Source organism: Mustela erminea, chromosome 7, assembly GCF_009829155.1.
Source record: "Mustela erminea isolate mMusErm1 chromosome 7, mMusErm1.Pri, whole genome shotgun sequence".
In the NCBI taxonomy this organism is placed as follows: Eukaryota; Metazoa; Chordata; class Mammalia; order Carnivora; family Mustelidae; genus Mustela; species Mustela erminea.
Window position 1 is genome coordinate 46154965 of NC_045620.1, and position 21276 is coordinate 46176240.

At 37.3% G+C, this 21276-nt stretch overlaps 1 protein-coding gene across 1 annotated transcript in view; it reads left to right on the forward strand.

Annotated features, from left to right (window-relative positions):
* XRN2 (5'-3' exoribonuclease 2) overlaps window positions 1-21276 on the forward strand; it is a 91591-nt gene that overhangs the window by 27110 nt on the left and 43205 nt on the right. The window contains exons 2-16 of the mRNA XM_032351560.1: window positions 3784-3911; window positions 3994-4105; window positions 6019-6130; window positions 7844-7902; window positions 7979-8068; window positions 9055-9127; window positions 9269-9319; window positions 9762-9919; window positions 10932-11006; window positions 11094-11227; window positions 11327-11384; window positions 11468-11575; window positions 15667-15711; window positions 17108-17239; window positions 20747-20865. Of these exons, the coding sequence (XP_032207451.1) occupies window positions 3784-3911; window positions 3994-4105; window positions 6019-6130; window positions 7844-7902; window positions 7979-8068; window positions 9055-9127; window positions 9269-9319; window positions 9762-9919; window positions 10932-11006; window positions 11094-11227; window positions 11327-11384; window positions 11468-11575; window positions 15667-15711; window positions 17108-17239; window positions 20747-20865 (1454 nt within the window). The remainder of the gene's footprint in view (window positions 1-3783; window positions 3912-3993; window positions 4106-6018; window positions 6131-7843; window positions 7903-7978; window positions 8069-9054; window positions 9128-9268; window positions 9320-9761; window positions 9920-10931; window positions 11007-11093; window positions 11228-11326; window positions 11385-11467; window positions 11576-15666; window positions 15712-17107; window positions 17240-20746; window positions 20866-21276) is intronic.

Below are 21276 nucleotides of genomic sequence, written 5' to 3' on the forward strand. Positions count from 1 at the left end.
GGAAGTCTGACTAAGGAAATCTAAAACTGAGTTCTGTAGTTTGGTATCTGACTTCAATAGCGGGAACTTTATTTACAGTGGAACCTCAGCTAGGATTCATGATTTTTCTAATGCTGCTGTTAAATATTAGGCAGGCTTAAGCAGAACTGCATCTACTTAGCTATTACTAAAAGTAGTGGTTTCTGCCTCACGTTTGAGGAGCCAGAAAGCCTTGTAAGGTTAGTAGAACAGTAAGTTGATGTGAAATTAATTTTGAGTGGTTTATGTTAAAACCTGTGGAGTATCTTTTTTTTTTTTGAGGTTTTATTATTTTTTGGCAGAGACACAGTGAGAGAGGGAACACAAGCAGGAGAAGTGGGAGAGAGAGAAGTGGGCCTTCCGCATAGCAGGGAGCCTGATGCAGGGCTGGATTCCAGGGCCATGGGATCATGACCTGAGCGGAATGAAGGCAGACACTTAAGGACTGAGCCATCCAGGTGCCCCTGTGGAATATTTTTTTATACATACTCACTATTTGTGTCTTTGTACTATCTTTACTTTTTAAAATATTTTCTTTACCTTGATTGCTTGGGATCTTTATCAAACAAATAGGATGATTTCTCAAACTGCCTATTTGGGATATATATACCCTTTTTTCCATGAAAAGGACAAGTCTTCTTGCTAGGCAAGAACTGCCTTGACTGCCAGCCTTCTGGGTAGGTGTACCTGTTTCTCTGGGACAAGTCAGTCAGCCTGGGTGCTGCACTGTCTTTCCTCCTCAAGCACCCATCTTCCTTGGTCCCTGTGGGACCCGAGTGGTAAGGAAGGGGGAGAATGCAGGGGACTGACTCTCCTGGCTGTTAGTGCTGCTGGTGCTGATGGGTTATCCAGAAGCTGTCCCTTGAGTCCCTCTCTGGGTCTGGAGACCTTTTGTGTTTACCCACTTCTTGGCAGGAAAGCTCCTGTCTGCATGTTTTAGCTGTCAGATGTTCTAGTTTTCCACATTTCAGATATCCCTCACAAGTTTTCAGCCACAGAGAACTCTGGTTTTCTGTCACAGATTCTGAGTTGTGGATGTTTGTTTGTTGTTAGTCTCATGGTCTTGGGTTAGAAAGGGAAGGCTGCAGTGTATGCTCCGTCTATCATTTGGAAAACCCAAAAGATTATTTTCATTAATTGATTTTGGGGTTCAGAGTGGCTCCTTTTATCTGCCCTTTGATTAAGATCTCTCTTTAACCAGCAAGAGACACATTGGCATTGTATTTGGCAAGGCTTTTAAAGGAGTGAATTCCTTTGTTGAGCATCAAAGTCTTCTCTTGAAGAAACTCTAAATTTGTGTAATTAGCATGTTGAATATATCTGCAGTAATTCTGAGAGGAAAATATATTCACAGTCTTCTTACTGGAAATTCCTGGAATGCCCTCTTTTTTTTCCCAAAATTAATGCCTCCCTCCCACCTGCCCCTCCTCCCCCGCTTCCCTGAAACATGCTTCATTTTCTAGGTAGTATAAATAGAAATTCTCATGCAGCTATATACTCAGCATTCATTGAGGAGCTGCAGTATGCCTAGTGGTGTACTACGGACAAAGGGCAGAGGCTATTAGCAAGCCAATGGCCTCCTGTTTTTGTACACACAGTTAAATTGGAACACATTGGCTATGAAGCCATATTGTTTATGGCTGCTTTCACTCTGTAAAAGCAGATATGAGTTATTGCAACTGATATCATATGGCCAAGTCTTAAATATTTTTAACCTGATTTCCTGGGGAACTTAAAAATGGTGAGTCTTGATTCACCCGAGAGTGGTGTCTGGCTTGATGCAGAGAAAGAAATGTGTGGACTTTGGAGTGTAGAGGCTAGATGGAGAGGTTGATAGCTGACTGCCTTTGTAGAGTTTGTTTTTGTTTTTTGAGGGGAGAGTTTATCAGGTTGTCCTCTATTGAAATAGATGCCACCAAAATTGACCTCTTACTTTCCTGACCATTTTTATCGTATTCATTCTGATCAGGCCCTTTTTCCTGATACACAAGTATATGTGTACAGAGCAGTATCTGAAAGCTGCTGTTCTCTCTGTTCCTTCCTTAAATCCCTTTTGTGATTGTCTTGTCTCGCAATTATAAATGTACATTAAAATGCGGTCTCATTCCTTTCCCTCTCTCAGAGATAACAACCAGGGTCTCAAAATTGTTCCCTTGCTTTTCTTCTTAGGCGTTCACTGTGTATGTTGTACTCAGCCCTGAACAATACCTGTTATTATTTTTTTTGTTTTAGAACTTTCTATAAATGGTACTGTTTGTTTTCTTCTGAAGCTTGGTGGATTTTGGTTTTGTTTTTTGTTTATCTGTTTTTGGCTCAGTATAAATATATTTGTGACTGTCCTTTATTTCTTTGACTCTCCCTTGTGTCTGACATTCTGGTATATGGACATCCACAGTTTAACATTAATCCATTCTGTGGGCTCTTTTTCTCACTAATTAAGTTGACCTTTCAATTTTTTTTTTTTAATAGTCTTACTGAAATGTAATTTATATGTCGTAAAATTCCCCTGTTTAAAATGTACAATTCAGTGGCTTGTATACAGAGTTGTTACCACTACCTAATTTTAGAACATTTTATCACTCCCAAAGAAATGTTGCACCCATTTGCATTCATTTCCTATTACTTTTCTCCTCCCCCACCCCCAGATTGAAACTCATCTGTTTCTATCTCTATAGATTTATCTATCCTGGATTTTTCATATAAATGGAATCTTCTGTGGTCTTTGGTGACTGGCTTTCATTTAAAATGTTTTTGAGGCTCATCCATGATGTACGTGATGGCTTTTAAGTTCACAATGTTTTGCTGTTACAAATGATGCTTTTATATGCTTTATGGGAACTTTTTTTTTTTAAATGACTTACTAACAGTAAAAATTTGGTCTCATATTCTTATTATTCACTGAAGCTCTGGAAGAAAAAACAAAGGTAATATTCATTACAAAAATAAAATTGAGGAGTGTCTGGGTGGCTCAGTCGATGAAGTTCCTGCTTTCAGCTCAGGTCATGATCCCAGGGTCCTGGGATCGCTCCCTGCTAGTGGGCAGTCTGTTTCTCCCTCTCCTGCCCCTCCTCCTACTTGGCGCGCGTGCCTTCTCTCTCTCTCTCAAGTAAATAAATGCAGAAGGAGAAGCAGTTAGTTTTCTGAGGGATGTGTATGAAGAGTTATAAAATGAGTGACATTTGATTTCAGTCTAGACTGTGGAAAATCAGCAAGGTTTCAGAAGGTGGATGTGGGCAGGAAGACAGAAGGAGAAACTACGCAGAGGCAGGAGATGGAAGAGGGTTTTCTAGGAACTTAGAAGAGATAGGGTTGGCCTGAATGATACTGTGGTGGGCCAGAAGGCTAGTAAGGGTCAGTCTTTGAGGCAAGTGATGATGCAGTGATGGTCATAGCAGTGGGACTGAGGAAATGAAGTGGAGAAGCCTTTTTTTCAGGTTAGATTGATGGACTTACTGATAATGGGTTGGGGGCAGAGAAGAATTCTAAGATGATTCCCATGGTTTCTCACTTGGACAACTGAACAATTTGAGATTTTGATAAATATCCTTCACATAGTTGAGATTAACTTGTGTTGGAAACTATTCCACTTTCCACAGATCAGATATCTGCATTAGTTTGCTTTAAGGAGTAAAATCATTTCTTACCTTATAATTTAAAGATGGCTTAAACTGTTTTACTTCCAGTTCAGAAGTGAAACGGGTTTATACTGAGCCTAGGATATTTTAGACATGAACAATCAAACTATTATTGTCACTTTTCTTGTAGCCAAAAGAATGCAATGGTGTAAAGATCCCTGTTGATGCCAGTAAACCAAATCCAAATGATGTGGAGTTTGATAATCTGTATTTGGATATGAATGGAATCATCCATCCCTGTACTCACCCTGAAGACAAGTACGTAATCCATTTTTGTCACTGATAGCAGAAGTTACAGGGGAGTATTGTATTCTGTTATGTTGTTTGTTTGTCCTTATAGACCAGCACCAAAAAATGAAGACGAAATGATGGTTGCAATTTTTGAGTACATTGACAGACTTTTCAATATTGTAAGACCAAGACGACTTCTATACATGGCAATAGATGGAGTGGTAAGTGCTAAGAAAAAGTTAGCTTATAATCCTCTGTTTTTGTTTTTGCTGTGTTCCCGAGTGTCTAGAGTTAAAGTCAGCTAAATAATGAAAAATGTTGACTGTGGTGAAATTGAGAAAGGCAGCCTGATTCTTCAGTCATGCATTCAGACATTTCTTGTACCTGTTTTGTGCCAAATATTGTGAGATACTGGGGATAATGGTGACTGCCCTTTCTTTTGAAGGGCTTAAAATGAGCAAGGTACTCATGGGCTTTATAGGTATTAAATAACATGTGCACAATACTGAGGGAAGAGGAATTCAGTGCTACTAAGGGAGCTAAGAGATAGGAGGTGACTTTTGTCCCATTTCTTGAAGCATAAAGAATAATGGGAGATTGGTGGGCAGTGGAGGGGGATCAGATAGATAGGAAGAGCGAAGAGCTTCTGGATTTCTCAAATGGGTCCAGTAAATATACTTCCCATGCCTTTGACCACACTAACACATTTGAGCAATTACAGTTGTTTTAGATTGGAAGGGGAAGTAGAGCAATGTCTTGAGAAGGCTTTATTGCCATGCTTAAGAGTTTGGATTTTCTCCTATGGGCAGTGACTAGTCCTCAGAATACTTTAAGAGGGCAATAATTTACTGACCTAGGGTGATATATCCCATATCAACTAGCTTAGCTTATAAATAACCAGCAAACTATATATCAGCATTCAAGGAAAATTAAGGTAAATCATAACCCTTAAATTTATTTAGCTATACACAAACAGATTATCTTTCTTTTAGATTTAGTAATCCTAGTGGTTAATATAATGATTTTAAAAATCTAGAAGATTAATTTTTCTGTGAGGTTCTCTTTATACAATGAAAAATCATAGTTACTTGATAACTTGGTAAGTTGCAGTTGAAGTGCAGTGAAGAATAGAGGGAACCGGAATATTTTATTTGGTGCTTATTTCCATTCATATTAGTGAAAGGTCTTGAAGAAAATCTGTCACTTTACATCCATGTTCCCTTACTGTTAGATCAAGTATAAACGGTATGCATACCTGTATGAGCGTCTGTCTGTCTGTCTGTCTGTATGCTCAGGTGCGTAGCATGTTTTTGTTGAAATATATGTGTGGATCAAAGAACATGGTACTTGAAAGAGTTAGGTTAGGTGGTCTTATTTTATAGGAAAAGGAACTATTTAAAAGAGAATTTAAATAACTTATTTTATGTAGACAGGATGCTTGAATCCCTTCCAGTTCCAAAACTCAGTTCAGGAATTTCAAAATCTTAGAGTCCAGTTCATTTCATTCAAGCTTATCTAGTGATTTTAAATTATATTTGGTCAGAGTAATTCAAAAGTATTTTCAGTTAAAACCTTGTTCCCTTTCTAGTTGCTTTGCTTTCTTGTAGAGACAGAGTGGTTATTGTGGGACATACAGTACCTTGAAGTCCTACAGATTAAGAAGTTGTTTTCTTTAGTTTTTATGGGACATGGTGAATCTCGTTTGGAGACCATTCTTCTTTTAGGCATGGACATAAGGTCTTCTTGATCCTGGTTCTGTGCTAGTATCTATTCATTTTATGCTGGCTGGGTGTTTGAGTAAAGTGAGCTGTCCTTGGGTGCCTTGAAGCACCATAGCCCAGTAGAAATGGCTTTGGATTGTGGGCTCCATAGTATTAAGTGGCTTGTTAGGATGTTTGTCCATTTTACATGTCACTCACGTACATGACTGAGGCCAGCTTTTAAGGTCTTCATCCAAATTTAAGTTCTCAGGATTTATTGTCATGAAAGGATTATTAGATATATTAGATATTAGGCATATTACTTTTCCATTTTAGTGTATTATTTTTAAAAGAACAACTAATTGAAAATAATGGATAAATTTTATTACATGTATTTTGAATGGTATGGTATGACTATCTAATAATGTTTTCAGGCACCACGTGCTAAAATGAACCAGCAGCGTTCCCGAAGGTTTAGAGCATCAAAAGAAGGAATGGAAGCAGCAGTGGAGAAGCAGCGAGTCAGGGAAGAAATATTGGCAAAAGGTAAATAATGTGCATTTTGAACTTGGACTTCTTAAGAAATGTATATAGAATGAGGGAGAGGTGTCCGCTTTCTGTCATAGTAGGTATGGTTTTAATTTAATTGGGATCTAGAATATCCAAGGAAAACTTATGTTCACTGTCCAAAAGTAGTTAATGGAATCCTTTGTTCCCACTAACAAGCTTTCTTTTCCCAGCTCTGTAGTAGAAGGGAAACCTAGGAATAAAAGGAGGGAATTCTGGTAGGGAGAGCTGTTTGGCAGCCCCTTTCAAGGCAAGTGCAGCTCTTCAGCTAACTTTGATGTATCTCTAAAGGAGGAATATATGAAGAGTGCCTCTTACTTTTCTTTTCAATGGGGGCTGTTAGAAAGCTACAATTCCGTAAACATTTTCCTTAAATCAGTCTGAGTAGCTTGCTTATTACTTTCCCTTAGAACTCAAAGGTCTGTAAAAGGAGGCCCAGGATGACGTGATCCATATTTTCAGGCTTTCACTAAAGTCAGACACACTTCAATAGAAGAGTATGCAGCAGGCACTAAGGCAGTGAAGTACCCAGGGTTCCCTTGACTTGGGGGAATGGTGGGGTGTGATCATCTTTGCAGTTCCCCAGAGCTTGAAATTCCTGTTGGATAAATAGGTGGACCTTGATCTCAGAGGGACGGAAGGTCAGGGAGTCCAGATACTCCATGGGACCAGTTCTCCCCTGAGATGCTTCTATCTGTGAGATGGGGTGTTTTAGTGGCGGGGTGATTTGTTTGGTGTTTTGTTACAAGGTCAGTAGGATAGACCAGAAAAGCAACAATTTATTGGCTCAAGATATTGTACTTTGCAGGTAAAAGGATACCATAGTGTAGTCAACTCAGGCCTACAATTAGGATACATTTTCTGTTTTAATTTGCTAGAAGCGTGCAACTATATATTTACTTTAGCTGCAGCTTGTAATACGCTTAAGGCCTGTTTGTACTTACAAAAGATAATCTTTGATTTTAAAGAGGTCTTCTTTCTTGAAGGTATTTTGAAATATTTAAAAAAGCTAATCAGTGATATAGAGAACAAATAGGACTTTTATATCACAGCTGATGATTTTGTTTCTTATCATATAAGGCTGTAATAAACTTGGCAGTTTACAGGCACCTGGGTGGCTCAGTGGGTGCATCTTTCTTTGGCTCTGGTCATGATCTTAGAGTTCTGGGATTGAGCCCCGCGTCGGCCTCCCTGGTCGAGGGGAAGTCTGCTTGGCCTTCTTCCTTTCCTTCCACTCGTTCGTGAGCACACACATGCGTGCCCTCTCTGTGTCTCAAATAAATAAAAATCTTTAAAAAACAAAAAACTCAGCACTTTAATTTTGTTTTTCTAAGATACCTTTACCTCAGGAATTACTATCCAAAAGAAAACTCCTAAATTGTGTGTGTGTGTGTGTGTGTGTGTGTGTGTTTTGCTGCAGAGGGCATTATGAAGAATATCATAATTTCCATATTTCTGTGTAACTATAGTATCTTTTGTATACCATATATTGTTTGATGGTCATGTTAAAGCTTATATTAAATTTGAGAGGATGACTCTTATTTTCTTTCCCAGAGGGGGAGCATTCGTTCCTCAGGTGACAGTATTTCCCTTTCTTTTGTATTTGGACTTGTTTTGTTGTTCTGGCTTAATACTGAGTAATTTACCTGACTTTTTATGGAGAGAACAAAACATTACCTCTTTTTCCTCTAGGTGGCTTTCTTCCTCCAGAAGAAATAAAAGAAAGATTTGACAGCAACTGTATTACACCAGTAAGTAGTCTCATACTTTGCCAGCTATTGCTAACTCCTAAATGGTAGGTTAATTTATTTCTTTCTATCATTTTAGGGAACTGAGTTCATGGACAATCTTGCTAAATGCCTTCGCTATTACATAGCTGATCGTTTAAATAATGACCCTGGGTGGAAAAACTTGACAGTAAGTTCCACATTTTGGTACTTCAGAAAGATAAGGGTGATCATTTTAGGCTGTACTTTGATATGACTGATACCCCATAAAATGCTAGTTGACTGTCAGAAGAAAGAGAAGCTTCCAGGGTTATTAGAGATGGGATGCCCTGCATGGTCCAGTTTTAGGCTGCTGAATTTTCTCTCAGTGCCAATTTTGTCCTCTTAACATCACTTTGAAGCTATAAAACAGGACCCATGATTTAAATATATATATATAATATTGTATATTACATATAAATATGTATATATAGGAAAGCAAATTTTAAATGAAAATTTCTACTGTTAGAAATTGAAATAGAGCCAGATTAAAGTCATGGGGCTGTCTTTAAAGAATAGCTGTGTTCTCCTACGTGTTTAAGTAAAATTTTATTGTACTTTCATGTAATTTTAAATTCAAAGCTTGTTGGGGCACCTGGGTGGCTCAGTCAGTTAAGCATCTGCCTTCTGCTCAGGTCATGGTCTTGGGGTCCTGAGATCACGCCCCTCATTGGGTTCCCTGCTAGGGGGGGAATTTGCTTCTCCCTCTCCCCCTTCCCTTACTCATGTGTGCCCACTCTCTCACTCAAATAAATAATAAAAATAAAAAATAAATAAATTCAAGGCCTATTTTGCTATAAACTAGATAGATAAATTATATTTAATGGGTATTTTTTATTGATTACTCCCAGGGTTTATGTAGTTTGGGGCTATATCCTTGGGTAGCAGTGAGTATACTGGAAAGTGATTAGTTCTTCTGGCTAAATTTGACTGAAACGTTTCATTTTTTTTCTATTCCTGTAGTAAATTAACCAATGAAACTAATTTTGGTGTTTAACACGTACCCTATGAAACATTTCTAATAAATAACACTGTCTTAATGGAATTATCCTAATTTATTTTAAGTTGTTCAGTTTTATTGATTTTTGTGCTAGAAAATTGGGCTTGCACTGACAGTGTTACAAACTGTTTTTATAGGTTATTTTATCTGATGCTAGTGCTCCTGGTGAAGGAGAACATAAAATCATGGATTATATTAGAAGACAAAGAGGTAAAATTCCCTTACAAATATTTATTATATGTTCTATTAAAAAAGTCAAGCCATTATATAGGAAATATTTGGTAGAATGTGATATTCCTGTGCTGTAAAATACATTTATATAAATACAATGTATCTTTCTCCCATCTTTAGCCCAACCTAACCATGACCCAAATACTCATCATTGCTTATGTGGCGCAGATGGTAAGTTTCTTTTTACCATTTGATTTGATGCTCTTGGATTAAACCATAGCTAATTGATGGTTTCGTGTGTAGTAGTGGATTATTCCTGGTTTCTTGGAAATTCTAATATATCTTGCTCATTTTATGTTTGAGAAGGAATTGATATTAAGGTTAATCTGTGATTCATGTTCATTTATCTTAAATTTTAAAAATATTTTTCAACCTTTTGATATTGCATACCTTTAAGTTGGAAGATTTTCGTTGCCCATGTGTCTGGAGGACAGCTTGTTGCTTGAGAACTAAAAAATTTTAGGTTTTTTGGCTTTATCACCTCTGTTTATGTGCTTGTTTCGGCTTTACTTTGTGTTGTATCTTGTGTCACAGTGGTGTCCTTTATCATTGGTTGTGGTAGGGTCTTCTCAGAGTGTTCACTGTTCATTGTTTTATCCTTGTTGGTTGGTAGCTGATCTCATTATGCTTGGCCTTGCTACACATGAACCCAACTTTACCATCATTAGAGAAGAATTCAAACCAAATAAACCGAAACCATGTGGACTTTGTAATCAGTTTGGGCATGAGGTCAAAGACTGTGAAGGTTTGCCAAGAGAAAAGAAAGGAAAGGTAGGAACTTTGAAATGGTAATTGCCTCACATTCAAATTTTTTCTGTTTTATTTTTTGTTGTGATAAAATATACTTAACATACAATATACTGTTTTAGCCATTTATAAGTTTACAGTTTAGTGGCTTTAAGTATATTCATTCAGATTGTTTCATTTTTAGAATGGATAAAGAGAAGACTGTATTGTATTACCTACTTGCTCTGTTAGCCCTCATAGGAATGTATCTTTCATAGCCCTTTAAAGTGAACACACATTCAAAAGCATGCATGCACTTGTCTTTCTCCTCTGACTTCTGATACAGCTTATGTCTACATGAAGCTTAGGTCTCCTAGTTAGTAATGCCTCTTGCACATGATTTGTTTGTAGAAGTATCTGTTTCAAATGATTATTTTTCTTTAAAACAATATAAATAAAATACATTAATTTGCTTGATACTTTTAAGTTACTCCTAGTTCCTATATATTTTGGGTTCACTTGATTATATCCAGCTCCCTTTGAGTGTGTTTTCATCTGGTTAAGAATATGGTGCCTCTTTAAAAGACATGCTGAGTGGGGGAAAAAAGGTAAAAAATACACTGTATATTCATAGAGAAGGGTCTAGAATTATATACCTTGAAATTTAATATTGGCTGGATGTAGGTCGGGGTTGGCAAACTACAGCCCCCCAGATTTAACCAGTGAGCTAAAAATGGTATTTATGTTTTGAAGGAGTTGTAAAAGCAAAACAAAATATGAAAGAATATGCAACAGAGACCATATGTGTCTCCAAAAAGGCTAAAATGTTTACTATCTAGCCTTTTACAAAAACATTTGCTGATCCCTGGTCAGGGATGATTGGGATTATGGATAATTTTCTATTTTTAAAATGGTTTGGGGAGTTCTCTTTTTTTTTGGTAGTTCTTGTAATATTAAAACGGATCTTGCTTTAGAGAAATCCATAATATTTACTTCATTGGAAAAAGTTACAGGGTTTAAAGTAGACTTGATTAATCTTGACTCCCCTTTCCTGCAGCATGATGAACTGGCAGATAGTCTTCCTTGTGCAGAAGGAGAATTTATCTTCCTTCGTCTTAATGTTCTTCGCGAGGTATGTAGTAATAAACATGGGGATCAGTTCTCTAAAGCAGGGTGGCTTTTGATAACTTATAATGGCAACGTTCCTTCTTGGTTGTAGTATTTGGAAAGAGAGCTCACCATGGCCAGCCTGCCGTTTACATTTGATGTTGAGAGGAGTATTGATGACTGGGTCTTCATGTGCTTCTTTGTGGGAAATGACTTCCTTCCTCACTTGCCATCATTAGAAATTAGGTACGTGTGTTTGTGTGGGTTTTCAAACTAGTGTTTTAGCCTTCTTGCCTTTATAGTATACACTGGTCCTAATGCGTAATATTTGTTTCCTGGTGGCAGGGAAGGTGCAATTGACCGTTTGGTTAACATATACAAAAATGTGGTACACAAAACTGGGGTAAGTTAACTCTTGAATAATTTCAAAACAGAAGTATTTGCTTTTATTAGAAGATCATTTTACATGTATTTTATCACTTACAGGGTTACCTTACAGAAAGTGGTTATGTCAATCTGCAAAGAGTACAGATGATCATGTTAGCAGTTGGTGAAGTTGAGGATAGCATTTTTAAAAAGAGAAAGGATGATGAGGTAAAGTGTTTCTATTGCAGTAGCTAAATTGCTCCTGTCTCTAATAGGCTGTGATGATCTTGTGATTGTACTTTTAACCTCTTTGAGTGCATTGTTATATCATTATAGTGTATCAAACACCAATGTAATCATGAGTGGTCAGTGCTTTGATTATTTTATAAAGGTGGTGATGCTTGCTGTGTGGAACTATGTATTGCACACTGTGTGGTTGCATTGTAATTTTTTTCTCTCTTCATAATCTTAATAAAGATAAAAATCCAAACACCTCTCTATAATCAGTAGGCTGTAAGATGCGGGTGCCAAGGCCAGATGAATCCTGGGATTGAACTTGTGGCTGCCATGTTTTATAGGAAATATTTATGTCCTGGAAGATAGTTTCAGACTTAGCAGTTCTCTACTCTGGTAGTAGAGTATAGGGGGTCAGGGTTGGATTGCATCAGCCAAGGCAGCGGGTTGCAGCTCTGAGTAAGAAATTTAATACATGAAAGAAATAAAATAACAAAGCACTTGGAAATGATTACATATAATAGGATGAGTACTTGGTGAGAAGTTCAGGTTTCTGACTTGGGTAGTTGGGAGATTGCTGGTTCCATTCACTGAGATAGTAAGCGCTTAGGGTAGAGCAGGTTGAGATGGGGACAAGGTAGAAATAGAGTTTAATTTTGGAGATACTAAGTTTGAGGCGCCATATGGCGACACTGGAGAGAAGAAAGCCAATGAAGCAGTTAGATGGGTTTGTGTAATGCTCAGGCAGAAGTCTTTTGAAAGGAGATTTGAGAACCCTTAGTAGAGGGTAGGTACTTCAAGCTGTCAGTGTGAACTTGAAGTCCCTGGGACCCTGTGTGTAGTGAAAGTGCCTCCAATAGAAACGTTGAGAAACATGGACATTTAAGGAAAAAGAGGAGCTGGTTGTAGAGAGATGGGAGGAAATCCCTGAAGAGAGAAGCCATTGGTGCTCTCTTGTCTTGTCAGGGCAAGATGGACAGGCCCCTAGTACATGGCCAGAGGTTTGGAGGCTCTGGGGAGTCAGTGGGTGGAGGGGCAGTAGCCTGGAGCCAAAACAGGGTGGAGGGTGATTGTGGGGGAGGTCAAAGGAGGCAAGAAGTGGGTAGAATTAACAGATAGTGCTTCTTAGAGAGTGAAGGAAATCCTTAAAGAAACTGATCTTAACAAAAAATTCATATGCCTATTTTGAGCAAATATTGCTACTTTACTTCATAATTTTCTTAAGATTAAAACATATCATTTTTTTATATTTTCTTCAACTTTGTGTACTATTGCTAGTGGTCTCTTTCTTAGAACTTTCAGTACCATTTTATGTAACAGAGTGAGTGGACTGTAATTCTTTCCAAAACCTTTGGTTCTTGGTAATCCACTATGGCAGCAAGAATTTTTCACATGAAAGGTTCCAATAACAGAACTGACTTTGTCTGGGATATCAAATGTCTATCAGTGTAGCCATTTTGAACTGAGACTTCAACAAGTGGAGTTGGCTCTTGCATTTATGCTTAAGAAAAAAAACTATACATATGTACTGTGTACTACTTGATATAAAAACCTTAGAACAGCCCTTTTATGTGGCTTTAGCAGACTCTGTACTAATAAATATTGGTGATATTTGGCATTAGAGAAGGATGTATGAGATTTGATAGGTACCAAAGTGCTTCAGGCTTAAGTAATACGGTTTCCAACTGGACTAGCAGAGAGGGCATTTTAAAGCTCTTTGGATCTTTTTTGGTGTTCTGACATCATAATGATGTCTATCAGCAAGGTTGGGCATTGATAGAAATATATGAACCTTCAGAAATTCAACGTAAGAGTATCTAGGTTTATGTGTTTTCCTGGAAACTGTCTGTGGCATTTGACCAATTTCCAAAGGAGTTCATAGCACAAAATAGTAGAAAAGGAATACATCAGTATTTGTTATTAAAACTGAGTGGTTGAAGGTGATGCTTTTTATATTATAAGCTTTGATGTTTGCCCTTTATCTTGCAAATGTCCTTCATTTATCCAGTAAACATTTATTGTTTCTCATGTGCCAGATAGTATTCTGAGTGTCATTGATATAAAAGAAAAAAAATGCAGACAAAAATTCCTGACCTCATGGAGCTTACATTCCTCCTGAAATGGACAATAAGCACAAAAACTGAGTGAATTGTGTACTGTGTTAGAGTGATGAGTGCTGTGAAGAAAATTAAAGCAGGTGAAGAAATATCTGGGAAGGTGAAGATGGGGTTGTTGTGGTTCTAGAAAAGGTGATTAGCGAAGGCCTCACCAACAGATGACTTTGAATAAAGACCTGGAGAATGTGAAGAAGTAAACCATGCAGGTGTTTGCAAGAAGAGCATTTCAGGCATAGTGAATAGCCAGTGCAGAGGCTCTAGGGCATGTACCCAGGATATTGACTATATGAAGGCAAAGATGGAAGCCAAGAGCCCAGTTAGGAAGCTCTTTAGCAGCCATTCAAGGGAGCCAGCATGGTGGCAGTGAAGATGATAAGAGGTAGTTGGATTTTAAATATGTTTTGATGGTTAAACTACTGGATTAGCTAATAGATTCAATGCTGGTTTGATGACTCCACGGCATTTTGTCTGAGCAGTTGAAAAATGATCTGAGCAACTGATGAAGAAGCCTGGGAGGTGCTGAGTTGGGGGTGGGGATTCCATTTTGGGCACATTAAGTTTGAGACAGCCAATTGGAGATGTTGAATGGGGAGAGGTCCCGGTTAGAGACTCATCACCATATAGATGGTGTTTAAAGCTCTGAGACTAGATGATTACTCTTATAAGAGTAGAAGTCCAAGTATTAGGCACAGAGGAACACTAACATTGAGAGGTTGGGGAGTCATGGAGCAAAGGCATACAGCAAGAGTGAAAAAAGAGAACCAGGTGAGTGTAGTGGTTTTGAAGCCAAGAAAAGAGCGTGATTGAAGACCAAAGAGTCATGGTCAGATAAGGACTGAAAACTGACTAATGGCTTTCACTGTCTGCAGCTTGTTGATACCCTAGATAAGGAATATTTCAATTAAAGATAGAGGGAAAAGCTTGATTAAAGAAATCGGTGGATTTCATATCTTAGGTTTTAGGGTAACCATTCACCATATATCCAACCTTCAGCCTTTCTTCTGGAAGAAAGTATACCTTTCAGACCTTAAGTAAGGGTGTTATTTTGCATTTGGCATTACTGACCTGAAAGGGATAGAAGTCCAGCTAGTCAGGTGGCAGCCAGTATAGTACCTACTGGCCCTTGTTTTGGGCTATTGTAGGACCTTAGTTGTTCCAGTGCCTTGATACTCAAGGAATCTTGGGCATGAAAGGAGTGCTTTCTGGGACCAGGGAGGCCTTTGAATGGCCGAACAGTTAGTGGGAAACAAGATCAATCCCAAATCTGTTTAATTGAAACCATGACTACATTTTGAATATGAGTGGAGGGGAAGAATCAATACAAACTGGACCCTTTCCTGTGAATTAAGGTAGCTCAGAATGAGCATCTGAATTTCTTTCCTTTCTTTCATGAGATTGACTTTTTGGACCCTGCAGTTGGGTGGGGGCGGGGGTCATGTTTGCACAGAGCCCCACTTCTCTCTTTACCCACTTGGTGCTGTGGGTGCTACAGAATTAGGAACTATTGAGCCCTCTTTAGGTAACAAAATCATCATTAAATTGTCTTGTTAATTTTTTTTTTTTAAATGGCTATCTTGGTTATTAACTGTATTCAGCTAAAACTTAAGAATTGTTTTCTTTTATTTGTATCTTCTCCATGTTGGCAGCCTATTCGCTCCAGGGTAAAACCAAGAGTCTTTGTCATGACTCTTGTATTCTTTCATGAAATGATTTCAAAAACTATCTGAAAATATTAAGAGAAACAGTTAAATTACATCTAAACTTCGTTTAGAATGCTCTCTATCCATCTGAAGTTCTGATAAAACACACTTTAAACATATAGTCCATTGCCTAGTTTAACTATGTACCTAGGTTTCTGGGGTCTTCCTTTAAAACCTGAATTGTTTCCCAAATCATTCCTGGTAATGTTTAACTGGCACTTTTTGTGTATGTAATATTTGACAGAATATGTGGATTTTATACTTTTAGGACAGTTTTAGAAGACGACAGAAAGAAAAAAGAAAGAGAATGAAGGTGAGTTTTAATTAATTTCATAAGATTGGCAATAGCATAAGTTTACGGTGTGGGAGAAAGATGTTTATTGCAGCAGCTTTATTCCTTATCCTGTAGGAGTTGGATAGGGGTGTAATGTCTACCCAGCTGCCTTCTTGCCCAGAGGAAGAATACTGGTGTCAAGTCTTTTCTAAACTCTGGAGTCTGAAAAGATGCACTTGATGCGTGTGGGGTGCTTAGCTATTTGACTTTTTTTGTGATAATCAGGTATTTTTGCAATAAAAATTGTCAGTCCTTTATACTGTCTTTTAAGTTACTGCATTCTGTCTACATCTTTGTCAGATTAATCTTCCTGAAACTCTTGTTTCTTTGTTTGGAAATGACGAGCGACTTTGTAGTCCCCTTAGAGCCACTTCTCTCTCAAGCTGGCTTGTGGAGTATAGTCTGATATGGTCCGATATTAGCCACTGAGCTTTTCTGTGCTGTCCTCTAAATGTACCTCATCCCTCCTGACTCAGAGTGTTATCTACATTTGCCAGCTCCGTGTGGAATTCACGACTCCCTCACATCTTAGCTTTTCCACTGGGGCCTCCCTTGAGGCCTTGGCCCTAGTCCAGGATGAGCAGTCCTTTTCTTTGAACTTCACTGCTTCTTGCTTATGGTATTTGCTTTCTTACCTCATTGCATAATGTTCTATAGTTCCTTCTTTAGTTCTTATTTTTCTTGTCCTAACTGGATTTAAAAACTTACAGTATTTAGGGAGTGCCTTTTATTAGAAGTGAGCAAGTTGGGGAACTTAGAAGGGAAAAAAGTAGAGTTATTTACTGTTACAGGTAGTTTCAAAACTAGTTAGGTTGAGAGGGGAATATATGCTTTCTACCTTATGTATTACTATTTGCTTTCAGTCAATATCTGCGTAAAAAGTTTGTTTTACCAGTCAGACACAATGGTCATCGATTCCAGCTATGATTATAGCTCTAATTAATTGGAAATAGTTTATTCTAGCAAGGTGAAGGGTAAATAAAAGTGGGTTTTCCTAACTATAAATCAAACTCTTGACTAGTTTTTTAACCTTCGTTGTTATTTTTATGTGCCTGAAATCCTTTGTCGAATGTATTCTGAAATTGTCAGTAAACATAATGGAATAGCTTACTGAGGCTTGAATAGATTCTGTGTATCAGAACATTGTATTATATGTACTTTTAGAACTGTTATTATTAAATACTACAGAGTATTGTTTGCAGGGTGAGTTACCATCAAATCAAATTTTGGACAGTCCTGTAAATGCTAACAGAAATCTGGTTCCTCCTTTATGTGCTTACAGTGAGGACTCTATTCCAGTACCATCTTTTCTTCCTGTCATCTGACTGTATTGTGATTTAATTTTAATTTCTACATTTGTTTCCACTTACGTTAGAGAGATCAACCAGCTTTCTCTCCTGGTGGAATATTAACCCCTCATGCCTTGGGTTCAAGAAATTCACCAGGTTCTCAAGTAGCCAGTAATCCGAGACAAGCAGCCTATGAAATGAGGATGCAGAATAACTCTGTAAGTGACTGACTTTTACATGGCACTGAAAAGGGGAGACCATCAGAGGTCTCTTGTGGTTGTATGTGAATTTTGTTACTAAGTCTGGAGTTGTTTTGTGTTGTAGTTTTTCTCAATTTCTTTTTCCTTGAGATATATTTAACTTTGTTGTATCCATGATTATCAATATGTAAATATCTAAATGATATGAAAGAAAAGAAAATGCATGTAAATATATATAGCTAAGTGGCAGCAGTGTTTCTGTAATGCGAATGGGCCACAGTGCTTCCCCCTTCCCCTAAAGGTACTGGGTGCTAGAAGCATGATGGGGACATCTGAGTATCTCATAGCTGGGGTAAGAGAGAAAGGTGGTTTTTCCCCTTTCTTTCCAGGGATCAGCTGTGGGCATTTTATTATATATATTCCTCAGTCTGTCAAATACAGGTATTCCTCACTGCCTAAATTCTTGCTTTCCAACTCAGGCGTGGGATAGATTTGAATACATATTTTCAAGTAGCTTTCACTATGCAGATTCTGGTTGCTCTTTACTTAGAAATTCAGGAATTGAATGGATCTGCCACTTGGTATCCCTCCTTGCTTGAACTTAGTGATCCAGACTGAAGAAGCAGATCATCTCAGCCAGCAAGGCTGTAGTCTGTCCAGTAGCTTCCTGTTGTAGTGGTAACACACCATGAGCTCAGAGCACAAGGCAGGGCAGCAACAGGGGTGGGGGAACAGACAATGAATTGATGTACAGCAAATAATCAAAGCTATTGCTTATTTCAGGCTAGTAGGCATAAGAGAGAGTATGTGTTATAAAGAGAGGAAATATATTTTGTAAAGTTTGATATCTAATGTAAATTTTTGTTTTGATATATTCAAGAAAATTACGTGTTTTGATATTTCATTATTCTAACAGTTACCCTATTGATGCCCCACATCTTTTATTACAAGGCAGTCCTGTATATGGAATTTTTGCCGTATCAGGAGACTGATTTATATTCCTGCAAATTCCCATCTTGAAATTTTAGGACCTTAGCTATGGAATATGAGAATTCATGAGAATTTGCATCTCCTGAGAGAAGCAGCCTGGGTTTCTGTTATGTTTTTTGTTCTGTTTGATTTTTGTGTTCTTGTCTTATTCCTTCCACCATTAACAGTGGGATATGGAGGGTCAGTGAAGGGATTGCAATGAGACACTTGAATAGAACAGAAAAGGCTGATGCTTTTTCTTAATCTCAGGAAGGCAGGGAGGTTTACACTTTGCCAGCTCTGATTGCTTTGAGAAAGATTCCAGTATTATATTGAGGCTCCACAGGACTAGACCCATTGTTGATTAATAGTGTCTGCCATGGAAGTAGGAATAGAGAGATTGATGATTAAGTTGCTTATTTGATCCTGTTTTAATTCCCCTTGACATAATTATTTCTGTTGGAGTCTTTGCATAGAGGGATTTTCATCTAGAATATTATGAATTTAAGGAAATCACAAAGCCTAATTACCACTTCATTTCAAGGGTGAATTTAAAGTTATAGATTTATTGTTGTTTTGTTTGTTTGAGCTGTTGGGCATATTAGTATCTAGTACTGAGTAGTGTCTACCTGATGGTCTATACTGTTAATGCTTTACTAGCTGGCTTCTGTTTCCTGATAAATGTGTTTTTAAATTTTACGTTCTGAAATACAGTTTGACTATATCTGTGACCATTTCATAAAATGTAATTGCAAAAAGAGCTATTTAAAAAGGAATTTGAGGGGTGCCTGGGTGGCTCAGTGGGTTAAATTCTCTGCCTTCGGCTCAGGTCCTGATCTCAGGGTCCTGGGATCGAGCCCCACATCGGGCTCTCTGCTCAGCAGGGAGCCTGCCTCTCCCTTTCTCTCTGCCTGCCTCTCTGCCTATTTGTTATCTGTCAAATAAATAAATAAAATCTTTTAATAAATATAAATAAATAAATAAAAAGGAATTTGAATCATTTGGGGTGGTATGTTTAGGAAAGACTTGGTTGGTGGAGAGCAGAAAAGAGCAATAAAAATTTAATATTAAAAAACCACTTTCTGTTTTCCTTTGCCAGTATATTATTTTTGTTATCAGATAAAGATAGTTTGTATCATTTTTGTCAGTTTGGGAAAGTTTGCTTTTTACCTAACTTCTCTGTACTTAGACAATTGATAGGAATATCGTTCTCATAGTTTAATCCAAATGGATTTAGTGATGGTTTAAAAATTAGTGATAACTTACTGAAAGGTGAGCCACCATTGCCACACCTTCATCTTGCTGTTGATCCTGTATACATTTCGTTTCATTTAATCCTTGCTGTAACCAACAAAGAGGACATAATCCCCATTTCAAGTTGAGGCTGACAAGAGGTTAAATAAATTGCCCAAGGCCACACAACCAGTAAAGATTAGAGTTGGAATGTCAAACTTAGATCTGACTAAAAATATTCATCTCATTTTCAAGTACAATAGCAGCTTCCTGAATTTATGTTTTGTAGTTCGGGTTTTTTTGAACAGTATTGACCATAAAGTGTCATGAATAAAATGGAAATTACACATTTTTAAAAAATAAGTTATAAACTCACTGAGAAATACAATTTTGCTTTGTTGTAACTTTTTTTGGCATATAGTGTGAACTACATTCATAGTAAGTTTTTAGTTGTAGTATCATTAAAGTAGCCTCGTAAGCTCTCAGTTTAAAAATAATTCAGTTTAATCACAATATCTAATATGCTGTGAATAATAGAAGAGAAACTTTATCATGAAAACCTTTTTTGCCACTTGTGGTTTTGGTCTCTTAACATAAAACTAAAGTTGCAGAGAATTTGAATTTTTTACTTAAATGTTAAAATATTTTCAGGTGTTAACTGTGTTCATTGAATTAGGTACAAATGGAAGATAATAGTGAATTTAAAGTGGTATCTAAGTCTTTGAAATAATGTTTGCATTTTTCTAAGTTACTAATACATTTTTACTTGGACCTTGAATTTTAAACATTATCTATAAAATAATTTAGCAGTTATCTGACAGAGTCTTGTCAAACTTTTGCTTTCCAGATGGTTGTGTGAGGTTGAGCATTTACCATTTAACTTCATTCTCACCAGCACTGACTATTTTGTGTATTACTAATTAATACATTTGTATTTTCCTCCTTATAGCTTTGCTGTTTGATTGGTAGAAACTGATCACAAACTCATAACATGAGGGAACCACCAAAGAAAAAAATAATTCCCATCCTTTAATTTTTAAAAATCTATAAATTAAATTCTTTTTTCTTCTGAAATAATTTTTATTCTAATAATGTTCAGATTCTTTTGAATTTAAGCATAGGAAGCTTAGAACTATATAATTCTTTTTCTGAAGGAGTATGCCAAGAATGGTCTTCATATTTTCTAAATGTACTTACCATATCTATTTAATAGCTTTAAGAGTTGTATTACCATGAAGCATGATTATAATAGCAGTTGGATGTAACTTCTTATGTGAAATGAATAATTAAATCCTTCCTCTGTAATATCATAATTGTTTGCAGAGTCCTTCAGTATCTCCTAATACGAGTTTCACTTCTGATGGCTCCCCATCTCCAATAGGAGGAATTAAGCGAAAAGCAGAAGACAGTGACAGTGAACCTGAGCCTGAGGATAACGTCAGGTGAAACCATTTTTTGGTAACACTTTGTTATGAAATTGCTGAAATAGATGCTGTCTAATTAATGCTATTTAGCTTAGAGCAGCAGTGCCTTCAGATGCTTGCCTGTGATCTTTTTATCCACCAGTAATTAATGTGGAGGGTTAGAATAGTCAGTAAATTCCAGTGAGATGTGTAAGCTATATCTGTTAAATCTAAGTATCTAGATTAGTATGCGTGCAGGTTTTTGTCCTCCAAGCCACTTTTCCCTCTGAGACCAGGCACTAGATCAGCTAGACATGCGGTGTCTAGCTCTGACTATGTGATCTGAATGTTACTGTTTTGAGATTAAATTTTCAAGCTGCTTACCACAGGAAGTTCAGTTACACTTGGATACTTAACATAGTTTACTTTAATCTTCTCAATTGGAAAGGT